The following is a 14432-nucleotide window of genomic DNA, read 5'->3' on the forward strand; positions in this document are numbered from 1 at the left end:
ATGTACAATTAAAAACCCACCTCTTTCTGAATGTTTAACTAAGCTAGGTTCAATCTTTGTTATTAGTATTCTTTGATGTTCATAATGTATTTTTCATGTTCGATTTTAAAATCTACAATTCTAACCATATTTCCCGCTTTCCTCACAATCACGCATAGAGACCTGGATGTGTTATGCGTCTATTCAGAACGGTACTATTATTAGTATTATCAGTATCTACAGTGCCGCTCAAAACATAGTGAACCCCAACAGAAAATAAACATATTTAAAGTGTTCAAGTTGTGCCATGTTTTAGATATTTTATTCTGAAGTCAGGTGAAAACTTATTACATTTAATAAAGTTTATTTCTCTGGGATTGCCAAACATTTTAGTGTTGTCTCCATTCAACACTCACTATGAAGAAATGCATTTTGTGGTGAGGTTCACTAGGTTTTGAGGACAACTGGGGCCCGTTGCAGAAATAGTTGCGTTTAAACGCAAGCCAAAAAATCAATCGCAAGTCCCAAATGCGCGCTTTTGATTGGTTGAAAATCAAGTTGCGCTTGATTTTTAGACTTGCGATTGATTGCAACTCTTTCTGCAACGGGTCCCTGGACATTTTATGGTTTTGTTCAATAAATTATCATCCCTGAAATACATAAAACATATGAGTAGCAAGGGCGTGGCAGGAGGGGGGGGGGTGCACCTGCACCCTCCCGCAGAGGCAGAGGAGTTCCAATACTGGCAAGCAAAACCAAATTTGAACCCCTTCTGCGGTAACTCTTCGTAAGACAGGTCCTGATCATGCAAATGAGATGCGCTTGAGCGGCTTGACCGCATGCTAATCAATGATATAACATGTTACATATCATGTAAATGTCAGGAGTTAGCTATGACATGTCAGTCAGATTTAATAAGACCCTATCACATCATTCTGTGCAAGCATTGCGAGTGACTGCTCATAAAATAACTCACCCACAACAAATTCTGCGTGCAAATCAGACTTGCGTGTGCTCCTGCGGGCAGCTACGTGTGAGATGCGTGCGAGATACTGTCAATGTGAGCGCCCTGCTGACGTGTAGCAAAAACAGTTACCCGCAAGCCACCGCAAGACTTGCACAGAATGATGCAACAGAACCTTTACATGAAACTATTTCTGAAACTCCCCCAGATCTTATGTTTATTTTTTAAACAACCCCAAGCCAGGCGATTCTAATCAAATCAGAATCACTATGACCCCTGCGAGAGAATCGTTCATGAAATCTCAGTCAATTCAAGCTTAAACCCAATGTAAATAAACCAGTAAACCTAGTTGCATTCAATGACCAATTGTAGCTTAAATCGTGAAGTTCAGAGGTAATTGAATATGAATTGGTTAACATACAGATAAGACACACAATTGACGCAAGTCCCCAAAATATACGAAACTAACTACCTCACTATGAAAGTGAATATAAAAATGCCATGAGCATCTATAAATCCTTTCTCGATGGATATAATTATAAATCATCAAGCATGTACTCGATATCCATTATCTTCATAATTCCAGACATTAGGCGTTTCCCCGTCTGTTCATAAACCCCACCAAATATAGCTAAACACATCACTGTCAAATAATAATATAAATAATAATAGCTGGATTTATAAAGCGCTCTTTGCCTGAGGATACAAAGTGCTGCTATTATTACCCCAGCTATAGCTCAAACTACCATCACCGGCACTCATTGCATGCAAGGAATTGCTCCTGCCAGGTACCCATTCACCTCACCTGGGTTGAGTGCAGCAGTGTGGATAAATTTCTTGCTGAAGGAAAACACGCCATGGTTAGGATTCGAACTCTCGACCCTCTGTTTCAAATGCGAGAGTCAGAACCACTAGACCACGACGCCCCCACAAATGCATCCCTATGCTGAATACCAAAGAAGGTAAGGCATTTTAATGAAGCAAAATTCTGAGTAAAATACTGAAAATTCAGGCTTTTTGTATCAAATTAAATACTGGCCCATGTCCAGCATGTCCATAAGCCTCGCCCACCGAGTGAATATTGGATATTGCATCTGTAATGTTGTCCAGGCTGTCTTTAGGCCACACCTCCCCATCCAACAAAATCTACTCCATCACGCCTCCATTTGAATATTCAATAATAAATTACTAGGTTTTTTTAGAGGTTCTGCCACCACACGAATATTCAATATTGAATCAGCAGGCTTGTTGGTAAGTCCCTCCTCCACATGAGTATTCAATATTGAATCAGTTGGCTTCTGTGCAAGATCTCTGTATGATTATTGAAATAAGCAGGCTTGCTTAGAAGTCCCTCCTCCATTTGAATATTCAAATATTAAATCAGTAAGCAAGTTCGTAAGTCCTTCCTCCACATAAAATGTTTAATATTGCATCAGTAGTCTTCCAGAAGTCCCACCTAGATACCATAATTAAAACATTGAATCAGAAGGCTTGTTCAGAAGTCCCATCTCCATATGAATATTCAATACTAAACCAGTTGCATGTTGATAAGTCCACCTCCATATAAACATTCACTAAGTAATCAGTAGGCTTGCCCGTAAGTCCCTCCTCCATATTGCCCTTGAGTCTGTTGCCTCTGACTAACAGCTACACCAGGCCCTCGTGGTGTAAGGCCTCCCTGTTTTCTGGGTGACGTTCCTCCGGACCGACTGCCTCCCCGACTAGATAATTTCTTAGCCTCCTGCTGTTTCGAAGCATTTTCTTTGATGACCTCCTGAAATTCTTTCAGGTGAAGGCGGTGGACTTCTCTTAAATTATTGGCAACTACAGACAAAAAAAATTGACAGAAATTGCAAAATTAATTCATCATATCAGGGGATACCTTTCTGGTCAATCTTACCAATTTCTTTATTTCGTTATTCCTTACATAATTATAGAGTCATATTTCTAGTGTTTCCAGAGATTTTTTCTATTTAACTCTTTGGTTGTTATGAAACTGATACACACAATAATATTTTGTTTACCATGCCCGGCTGGGTCAGACTAAAAGACGTTAAAAGATGGGTCTCTCTGCTTCCATGTTTGTCATTCCACAATTCAGTGGCTAAAGCTACGTTGATCTTGCGCTACACAGTGGCTGCTGGGCCCACGATCAATTGGGCAAAACAAATTTTCAGTCATTTCAGATTTCATTTTGAACAATAAAATGGATCTTCAATTCCATTTTCATAAGACAAACCAAACTTCAAATTTTTGCTTTTGGACAATAAGATACATGTTCAAAGGTTTTCTATTATGGAAAAAAAAATGACACAACTACAATTATCATATTATCAAATGAAATATATCAAAAGTGTCAATCAATAATAAATTTGAATGTTAGTAGTCCAAAACAACTGACATTACCAAATATTTTCTAATTGAACAGAACTTTAGACAGACTTGAATTTGAAACAAAATGCCCTTATGACAGAAGATGACGGAGGGAAAGTGGGGGGGGGGGGGGGGTGCTCTTACCTAGACCACTAAATGACCTCTCGCATCCTTCCGTTACTACACTCTGAAGGAAATAAGCCATGGCACCCAAGGCAATGACCCTCTCGCCTTTCTTTAGAGTGTCAAAGTACTCCATGTTGACTTCAAATGGATTCTTCGGGGCCGGCCGTGTACACAGCTTCACTAACTCGGCTATTATCTGCCAAACCTTCACATCTACATGTAGAAGATATAATCATTCAATAAAATGAAAGAGATGGGATGTTACATTCAAATATTAGATTTATAAGAAATCAAGGTCTTGAGTCTCAGTGGATAAGTAGCTGAACTTTGAACCACTAGTTCCATGGTTCAAATCCACCTCAGACCCTACATCTGAGAATCTGAACGATGAAATCAAGATCAAAGCCGAAATAAATGTGTTCCTGATGCTCAATAAGGTTAGAAACTCAGGTTAAGATCGCTACTTGGGAAGCGATTCCAACAAAAATTTAGATTAGTTTGCTGACATCGCAGATACGAAAGTGCACTCGGGACTAGCATGCAACTAGCGAGGCCAAGCTTCTATAGGGGCTGCAGCAGCGGTGTTGTGTGGTGGCTCAGAGTTTCGGGCCAATCAAGGACCCAATTTTTTTTTGGATAAACCTTCCGGTCCAGGTTCAAGACAAGTTTTTCTTTCGAGCCCCAACACTAAATGGTAGGTGTTTCATAAAAGCTGTTCGTAAGTTACAAGCGACTGTTCAAATGACCGGTGATCCTTTCCTGTGAATTTGCGAACCAAATTTTTATTGGTGTGGATTTAGCTCTTAAGATAGGATCACCAGTCTCTCGTACGGCTGTCATGCAATGTTCAACTGTCTTGCCATATCATGTTCTCACTCCCTTGGAACTGGGACATCAGTCAATTGTATTTTATATATTCTTTTGTGGAATAAGGGGTAAACACTATATAGGTATGAATCCTGCAGTTGTTCATGAATATTCAAAAGGTCCTTTGATGATTGCACGTGTCTAGCCTATCAAGCGATTTTTGAGTCTCATGCTAAGGGGAGTGTTCCATCAACAATTTTATAACCAAAAAGTTGTCAGATCGTATTTTGATAGGTTGGGAAGCACAATTACTGTGGTAACTTTCAAGTACAAAGCCCGTCCCTACATCGTCGGCACAGCCTCGCATTAGATTTTATATTGCGCGTACCAAGATACAAATATTCATGAACTCCGGCTGCAGGACTGGTGCCCATTTAGTGCTTACCCAAATAAGGCACCTCATCAAGAGTCAAAGCTGCGTCTTTCCAACAAGAATCCAAGGAGCAGATTTTCATTGAAAGCTATAATGAAGATACACATAGCATCTTTACAGCAGGATTCATGCTAAAAGAGGACTCACAGACTTTTGACAAGTTGCCTAAAATAATAAATATAACTCCACTGGAGCAAGGCATGAATAGATGTTTGTTACTCACCACTCTCACCCCAGTTTGATGTTGATTTGAGTCTAAGTGGACTGTCTTTAGAGAAAGATGGGTTATCAGATATCTTCACCAGTCTATCATGGTTACTCCTCACCCATACATAAGGACAGTTGTACTTCCCATAGCCAGCTATAAGGAATAATGTTGACTCTGTATTCTGAAAGTGACAGCAAAGAGCAAAGAAATAATACTATAAATAATATTCTCCCACTTTTAATATAGCGCTTAATTCATCAGAACGCTGCCACAAAGCACTGTACAAATTAATCATTAAATATGATGTGAAAGAAATGATAAGACATCCAGGTGTTACAAATGTTACAGGTAATAGGTTTTTGAATGGAAGGGTTATTACTTTAGTAACTTTCGGATGAATTTGGCATTGTTTCAAATTCCTACCAAAAATTGTCCTGCTATGTAACAGTTGACATTACTCGAGTAACTTAAATATGTTAAGTAGCACTTAAAGTTTAACAGGATGAGCTAACTTAATTGAAATTAAGAGAGTCAAAAGGGGCCTAAGCTTTCGATCCTAGCAGAATCTTCGTCGGAGGCAAAATGGCAAACATATAAGGTGGAACAACCATAATATAGACCACAGACATTCAACAGCAACACTGGAACAATGAGACAAAAGGGGCATTAGTGAGAAGAGATGACCAATCAGGTTAATGAAGGGGATGAAAGAAAAGGAGTAGGCAGACACAAAGAGAAGTTAGTGTAAGGCCAAAGAAAGACCTCAAGCCAAGAGGGATTAAGATTGAAAATCAAATTAGTCAAATTAGCTTCTGGCAGAATGTGTGGATGATTTTTTTACTCAACTGCAAGCAACCAGAAGACCAAAGGTGGGAATCAAACCTGGATCACATAAATCCCCAAACCCTTGTTCTACTAAGACAATGAATTGTCATGTGATAGATTTCAGCCAATCAATTGATTAGAATCCATATCACCATTAAATAAAATAAGATCAGTCTTTTCAAGGACAAACATGCTGCTAGACGATTGAAACTTGTATAATTTTGTGCACACACAACCGATACAATGACACAATCTCTACAAAATGACTGCTATCGAGCAATTTTCCTGTTTTGTACTTACGATTGGACCAATTTCTCTTTCACTAGGCGAGGCTGGTGGCAAGCCTACATCCATATACCCAAAGCCACTGAGTCTGTGTACATTGAAAAAATAAAATAAACGCACATGTGTGAAACATTGATCTTGAGGAAAGATTAAATGCAATTACTAACTTTTTTTATTTTGCTTCATGTGAATGTTTACGTTCATCTATTTTCCGAAAATGTGTAACAATGTAACAAAGACACAACAACAGATTTTTGTGAGGTTGATGTTTACAAACCAATAAAATAACAAAAGGATATTGTAAGAGTACAATATTCATTCCAACATACCAGTTGATAAAATTCACATGACTTGACCAAATATAAGTTTAGTTAGATTTGATATAACCATACAACCCTTTAACAAAACTTAATTATCTTAATAAAAACACCATCTTAGGGTGGTATAAAATAATCTTAGGGTGGTATAAAAAGAGTAATCTTCTACCATTCATTATTTTGTCTTCTTAACATAATACTATTAATATCTGTTACTTATATATTCCAGACCTGTCCTTTGTTATAGTTCATTTCGGACCTTTCACACGCTCACTTGAAAACTGCGATTGAATTCAAATTCGCGGTATGTGTCCTTGGTGAATTGTCAATCAAAGCACTGACATCGATACAATGAGTGCATGACAACTGTATTATCTACGGAAGGACACATAAGCTCCGCCCCCCAAAAAAGGTTTTGGAGGTCAAGCATTTCACAAGTAAAATTTGTACTGCTTCGTAAGCTTGGGCTCCTACACTTTAAAATAATTCACATATAAAGTTTTACTCACTTCTGTTGAGTATTCTGTGAAAGCATCAACTCTCTCCTAAAGAACAAACATTAAAATAATTTAGGCAAGAATACATACAACTTAGGCAAATTATACTATATGACCCCTCAAAATTTCATAAAGTTTGCAACACAGGAAAATAGATTCATAACCTTTAACAAGGATGCAGTTTAATTTACTGCTATTATCGTTTGCAAAGTTTTGTAATACTGCATTACAGGAATATGACAATTCAAGTGAGTTTCTAAAAACGTATTAAAATTGAAAATGTGTACTTGTATGCTGATTAATATTCTTTAAAGGAAAATGAAACCTTTGGAACAAAATGGTTTGTGTGAAATCAGAAAAATCAAAGAAACAGATCAATGAAAGTTTGAGAAAAATTGAATGGATAATAAGACAGTTATGAGCATAAGTTTCGATCATTATTGTAATGTAGATTTTCCTATTGGCAATGCGACAAACATGTGAGATGTAACTTGTGAACAACTCTCCTCGTTACTTTATTATATATTTCACTTAAATTGCCTCTTTTATCACATCTATCAGTAGATCATGCATTCTTTCTATAGGAGGGCATGTAATACAGATTTTCAAAAAATACATTATGGATACAGAGTTTGCATCACCCTATCAAAGTAAGAACAAAAAGAGACATTTTGGGCGCATTTACAAAATGTTGCATGATTTTGGAACCGCGTACCCGGGCATCTCAAATTTTGTCTCAAAAGATGCACAAGACTTGAAAGTAAAAAGTCAGCGAGCGGTGTGGTAAAAAAAAATTGCGCGACAGCGAAGTGACAAAATTTGTTGGGGGGGGGGTTGGGGTCGAACCCCCCAGTTGAATAAGGGTTAAAACAAGGCCCATACTTACTGTTCAAGGGGTAAATTATCAAAGCTGCCACTGTCAGTTTTGTTAAATGTGAATCGTTCCTTTTCGATCCCAGGAGAAGGCGTTTCATTGTTTGACTGAACAAAACATAAAAAAAGAAAGGGAAAATCGATTATGAAGAGAGAAAAATTTCATGTTAACATTCTAGACAGGCTACTGACCTGCTTATCTCTCAAATTTCATTACCAACAAAAAAGGGGTGCACAAAAACGACATACAAATTATGGTAGTGACTAGTGAATTAGTCATAACTGGAAAAGAAGAGGCACATTTTGTTTACAAGGGCAAAAGATTGATAAAAGTGCGCAAATGAGGTACAATAATGCATAGTGCATATTTTTTGTTTAAAAATGTAGTTTCAACTTGCTTCATTAGAAACAAGCATACTTTTTTCAAAGACATATGTCATGAAATTCTAAATTACTATTCCGCATGTAACTGTATTATTGACTTGTTGGATTTACAACTTGAGCTTACCAAATCTTCATTCATGATTGTGCATATCATTTCCTCACGTCCTCTCATATAAATATCAAAATACTTGAAACCCTGCCACAAAATGAAATAGAAGTAAGAAATTCATTAAAAAAAAAAAAAAAAATTCACATGTTATTTTCACAATATCACTGGTTGACATGACCAAATAATGAGGCGATATTGTGAATATAGCAGAAGAGGCATATATATGGTTTGCCATGCATGTGATCAATCCAGGGGCCCATAACTTGAAAGTTTGCAATAAATTGCAAATATGAAAGAGTCGTACTGATTGGTCACTATTTTAAACCTAATGCACGTGTAACATTGATATTGATTGGTCAGTTCATTTCATATAGCAATTGATCGCTAATCAATCCAGACAGAAGTGCTGGAAAAGCGTTAGCTCTGAGTAGAAAACAAACATGTATGGTAAATCACTATCCTCCTTTAAGTTACCTGTAGCACCATACAAATACATGTACCTTCATAATTAACAAATTTAATTCAATGACAAAATAACATTCAAAATTTTGAACTGTTCAAAATATAGGCCTATAAATGAAAAATAATGATAGGTCTATTACCTTTACACATCCCATCTTCAGCATCTGCATTAGAAAATGCTGCAATTTCTTCTTGGTTGCTCTTTCTCTCTCCTTAAAGATGAAAAAACACAAGAAACATAATTAAAGTTTTACTGAAATCAGACACTGTAATTCATATGCATTGATTCAATTGGTTCACATTCAAATAAATTTGTCCTCCACAGCCCATGCCACAGGTACATTTTGAAAGGAAGCAGCTCCGCATCTGTGTCGAACGAGTTTTTTTTAATAAAACGTGTCATTGTTTTATGTGGAAAACGTCTTATTGATCTCACTGATATTGGACTGTTGGATGGTCAATGTCAATGATGTGCGGTGGCCGATGCCAATATCAACACACTTAATACAAAGACAATACTTTCCACACACTCACACACACAAATGGTAACACTGATTTTGTTGCTGTTATTGGGAATTGGCCACTGTTACTTTAATTTTGCCTCTTAAGCATTTATTTATGTGTTTGCATCAGGGTGACCAGACATCCGGTATTTCCCGGAATCGTCCCGTACTTCGCTCCTTTGTCACGGCGTCCCGACAAACCTTTCCCGGTATGCCTATTTGTCCCGTATTTCAGAATTTTGAACAAAATATAGTTAAAACATTTGTTGAAAAGTGACAAATTTTCATCAAATAACCAACAGATGACGAAGCAGAGACAACAACAAAACTGATAACTGTAAACTTTTTGCAAGTTCTGCGGTGATTTTCTTGCTAACCCAATACATTGCAAACTAATTGGCCTCTTTTCTGTGTGTGGCAGGCTACTAGCTAGGCATGTAGGATCAGAGCAGTTTCTCAATGGTGCAAACAATCTCACATGATAAACAGTTTTCCACCAAAATAATCACAAAATCGGCGGGAAATTTTTACAAAATATTATGGATTCTCAGAATCTTAGAATACTGATTTTGTGATGTAATCAGATGAACAAGTTATTGAGTTTTCATAACTAATGTTAGATCTAGTTGTTTCAGCAAGTTTTGAATCTTGATCGGTGCGAACTTGAAATGGGATGGGAAAGATGCCTGTGTAGGATGCTGCGATGTTTCATCTAATTTTTAAGTTTGACAATGTTTCACTATCAAATTTTATTCATTTCTAAAACGTTCTCAGGTTTTTTTTTTCTTCTAAATATATTTAAAAACACCAAATATCATTGTGATTTTTGTTAGCTGATGGGATTTTTTTGTTTGTTTTAAGCTTGAACTTTTTTGTTTCTTTCTTTCCTATCAATCTTTCTTTATCCTTCCTCTTTGTCCCTTTTTTGTTCCATCTTTCTTTCCTGATCCTTTCTCTCTCCGTTCATTTTTCTTTCTTTCCTTCTTTTTTTAAATTTCCATTTTTATTTCCTCATTTTTTTTCTTTCCCGGAACTTTTCTTCGCTTCCTTCTCCCTCCTCTTTTTCTTTCCGTTCTTTCTCTCCTTCCATTATTTTCTCTTTTTTTCATTCTCTCCTCCCTTCATTCTTAAAGTTATTTGAAAGAATTTCTTTCCTCCCTCTCTTTCATTCTTTATTTTATTTTTTCCTACTAATTCTTTTCCCTTATTCTTTCTTTCTTCCCTCCCTTTCTTCCTTCCTTTCCTCTTTTTCTTTCCTCCTCCTTATTTCTTACTTTCTTTTTTCCTCTCTTGGCCTTCTTTTTCTTTCATACATTTATTCATCTTCCCTTCCTTCTTTACTCTTCCTTTCCTTCTTTATTCATTTCAAAGAATGACAGAAACCCCTTTTCTCTCTTGTTTATTATTTCTTTCATCATTTTATTCTAACATTCTTGAATTTTTTTTCTTTTTCCTTCAAGGCTTCATTTTCCCATTCATCTCTTTTCTTTCACCTTTTAATTCTCTCCTTCATTCTCTCGTTCACCCTCCCTTCCACTTCTGTTTTTTTTCACAAGCCTGTGTAGCCTTCGTATTTGATCTTCTTTTTTCAGTAAGACCTGGCTAGGTCTATCCGCTCATGCAGCGTACTACTTAGTTGGGCCTAGTTCAATAGTAGTTGATTGTCCCGTATTTTCATTTTGTGAAATCTGGTCACCCTGGTTTACATCACATTGTAAAATACATATTTATTCAAAATCAGCATAACTGTGACTAGACCGTATATCATTTCAACTACCATATGATCACCGTCAATATTTTCACTTTTTCAATCTTTTTTAATTCGATGAGTCCGCCGCACTCACACCGAAGCGGCTTTGCCTACACGTATCATGGCAATTCTGGAAAGATCGTACACAGTGATTTCCACGTTCTTTTCTATTTACTCTTCGTCTCAAACACGAAATTAAATTCCTCAGGACCAATTATTCATACAAAAGAAATATGATGTCATATGAAAAGCCCAAACGCACCTCAGCTGCCATGATGAGATGATTGTTTGTGCCTTTATTGGCCCACGATCCTCCAAAAAAATATTTGTTCGATGTTCCCGGTGCTGCGCTACCGACCCCGACCTCGCAGACAAAGACAACGTAGACTGTCTATTGCCAAGACATTTTACTCGTAATGAAATTCGTAGTAAGGCTACAACCACCCGTCGGTGTCGACGAACTATCCGGAGGGAATGAAGAAAACTGGTAAAGCATAGGGCATAGGCTAAATATCACAGAAGAAAGGGGGGGGGGGCTGGGGGGGGGGGGGTAATTGAAGTTATTTCGAAAACAAATTTTTAACTGTTGTCAAAAATAGGCACTAAAACGAACGGAAACAATTTCTGCCCTGACTGAGTCAACTCCACCTTGAGGGGTACTGCGAGGCGAAACTCATGGGGGTTCGTCATCAATGACAACATCGGCGAGCAGCACCTAGGTCGTGATGGGGTCCACCTTAACAAAGGTGGCCAGGGTATCTTCGCAGCAAACATCCGCCGTGTCTTACCAAACCAGAAGCATCGACGTCCAAACTTCTTTGATGGAAGGTCCTATGCTGACGTAGCTACTCCTACGACCAACATACACGGAAATGTTAGAAGGCATGGTGAGACAACCAGATCGAGGACTTCGACAAGAGAGTGGCAGGACTATTTACTGTTAGTGAGATCATTACTAAATGGTTAAAGACATGTATCTCCATAGATACCTATTAGATTGATAGAAGAATATGATACTACGATGGCAAAGATGGAAATGGGAAATTTTTATTTATATAACACATTGATTGACCTGGTGAGTTCTGTGTTTATGCACGACTTTACCCGCAAAACGACTTGTTATGAAAAAATTAACTTCAGAATGATATGTCCCAATTTGTACTTTTATTATTTTCAAAACAAATGGATCCCTTCCATAGAATTAATGAATATGGAAGTGACCAAAATCTTTGTTTTCCTTCTCTTATTATTGTCTGGTGATATTGAATCAAACCCAGGCCCAAAATTTAAGTTTCCATGTGGAAACTGTGAAAAACCAGTAAAATCAAATCAGTGCGGCCTTCTTTGTTCCACTTGTAAAAGATGGTATCATATTCACTGTCAAGAAATAAGCTTGGAAATATATTCAAATCTATATTTGAGCCCAGATGAAGAATGGTTTTGTTCAACCTGTTTTTTACCATCTTTCTGTGAATCTTTATTTGATGACTACAATAATACTATTGTAAACTGTGAGAAAGAAATTCGGGTACCCGAATACTTTCCAGAGCCAAATTTACAACAAAAAAACTCGAAGGATTCAAGTTTACTTTATCAAGATTTTGAAAACATATTTGCTGTAAAAGGTCTTCACTTTGTACATCTAAATGTTAGATCTATTCTACCAAAAATTTCAGAACTTCGAATTCTTTTTAAGAGAAAGAATCTTGCAGTCATTGCTTTCACAGAAACATGGCTAAATGACTCGGTGAACGATGAAGAAATCAGTATAGATGGATACAAAGTAATACGCAATGATAGATTATTAGGCTCTGGGGGTGGTGTATGTTTTTATGTCAGAAATGATATTGCATTCAATATCATAGATGTTTTAAGTACAAGTGATTCTGAATCACTGTGGATTAATTTGCTTCTACCAAGATCAAAACCAATTATTGCTGGCGTCATTTATAGGCCTCCGAAAAGCAATCAATTTATTGAGAAGATGTCAAATATTCTCGATACATTAAAGAAAGATGATGAAATTATACTTTTAGGCGATATGAATGTTTGTCTATTTCAGAAATCTCCACTGGCAAAAAAATATACTGACTTATTGAGTCTTCATGGATTTAGCCAACTCATCAAAGATGCAACCCGTGTCACACACACATGTTCTTCTTTATTGGACCATGTGATTTGTAATAACGAACAAAAAATAAGTCAAAGTGGTGTTATTGATCTTGGTATTAGTGACCATTCTTTTACTTTCTGTACACGAAAGAAAATTAGGCTGGCTATAGGTGTTCACAGAACCACTGATATTAGATCGTTGAAAAAATATAGCGAAGAATCTTTCAATCTTAAATTGTCTGCCGTTGATTGGTCAGATTTAACCCAATGCACTGACGTAAATAAGGCTTGGTCAATTTTTCAAAATACTTTTATTTCAACGTTGAATATGATAGCGCCTCAAAAACGGATTAGAATTAAACAGAGATCAGAAAACTGGATGACTAAAGATATTATTTCTCTTATTCGAGAAAGAAATGTGGCGTATAGCAAAATGAAGAAAAATCTAAGCGATCAGGATTATGACACGCTTTCCAAAAGATACAAGAAATTAAGAAATATGGTTCAAAGAGAGGTGAAAAAGGCCAAATTAGAGTACCTTCAAAATAAAATAGAAGAAAATAAAAATGATTCTAAAAGACTTTGGCAGAATCTAAAAAGTTTGGGATTAAAAAAGAAAAATGGAAAGGACCAAGAATTAGTCGTTTCAATTGATGGAGAATTATGTCATGATAAGATAACTATTTCCAATGAATTCAATTCCTATTTTACAAATGTCGCAGCTACGTTGGTAGATAAACTTCCATCTTGCAAAGACATTTTTAGTGCAGACAGTGAAAAGATTCGTGAATTTTATGAAAAAAAAAATATAAGCCAAGATAAATTTGAATTATTACCTGTTAGTGATCAATTCATTTTTAATGAGTTGCGTAAATTAAATGTATCAAAAAGCACTGGTTTAGATTTGATACCTGCTAAATTTCTAAAAGAAGGAGCAAAGAGTTTGTACAAACCATTAAATTTCTTGATAAATCTATCTATCTTTACTAGCACTTTCCCAGAGGATATGAAAATTGCAAAAGTAACTCCTATTCATAAGAAGAAAGATAAAACTGCTGTTGAAAACTATAGACCTATCAGTGTTTTAAGCATAGTATCCAAAATTCTTGAAAAGGCGGTATGTGTTCAGATCGAAAAATATTTTAAAGAAACTGATATGATTTACGAATATCAGTCAGGTTTTCGACATGACTATTCGACCGAGACATGCCTTATTCACTTGACTGATTATCTGAGAACAAATATTTCTAAGGGACAATTCGTTGGTATGGTACTTCTAGATCTTCAAAAAGCATTTGATACAGTTAATCACGGCATCTTATTAAAAAAATTACAAATATTGGGTTTTAACCAGGCTACTGTAGCATGGTTCAAATCCTACTTGTCGAATCGACATCAAGTAGTGGCTATTCGCGATATTCGTTC

General features: G+C 36.5%; 1 protein-coding gene across 1 annotated transcript; it reads right to left on the reverse strand.

The window, feature by feature from the left end:
• Positions 1 to 1796: 1796 nt before the first annotated feature.
• Positions 1797 to 11339, reverse strand: LOC121429621. The gene is made up of 9 exons (XM_041626750.1): positions 11158 to 11339; positions 8783 to 8854; positions 8196 to 8267; positions 7701 to 7795; positions 6827 to 6862; positions 6016 to 6088; positions 4906 to 5071; positions 3461 to 3655; positions 1797 to 2767 (listed from the first exon to the last, which is right to left on the reverse strand). The coding sequence occupies exons 1-9, from the start codon at positions 11167 to 11169 to the stop codon at positions 2526 to 2528; spliced, it is 963 nt and encodes a 320-aa protein (XP_041482684.1). The 5' UTR covers positions 11170 to 11339; the 3' UTR covers positions 1797 to 2525.
• Between the last annotated feature and the right edge of the window lie 3093 nt (positions 11340 to 14432).

This window comes from Lytechinus variegatus, chromosome 16 (assembly GCF_018143015.1).
Source record: "Lytechinus variegatus isolate NC3 chromosome 16, Lvar_3.0, whole genome shotgun sequence".
Lineage (NCBI taxonomy): Eukaryota > Metazoa > Echinodermata > Echinoidea > Temnopleuroida > Toxopneustidae > Lytechinus > Lytechinus variegatus.

Excerpts from the sequence above, each read along its gene's own strand:
- LOC121429621 (XM_041626750.1), bottom strand. Across the intron at positions 6,863-7,700 it reads GATAATTTACCCCTTGAACA|GAGAGAGTTGATGCTTTCAC; the intron begins GTAAGTATGGGC and ends TTTGTTCTTTAG. Across the intron at positions 5,072-6,015 it reads AAAGAGAAATTGGTCCAATC|AATACAGAGTCAACATTATT; the intron begins GTAAGTACAAAA and ends TGTCACTTTCAG.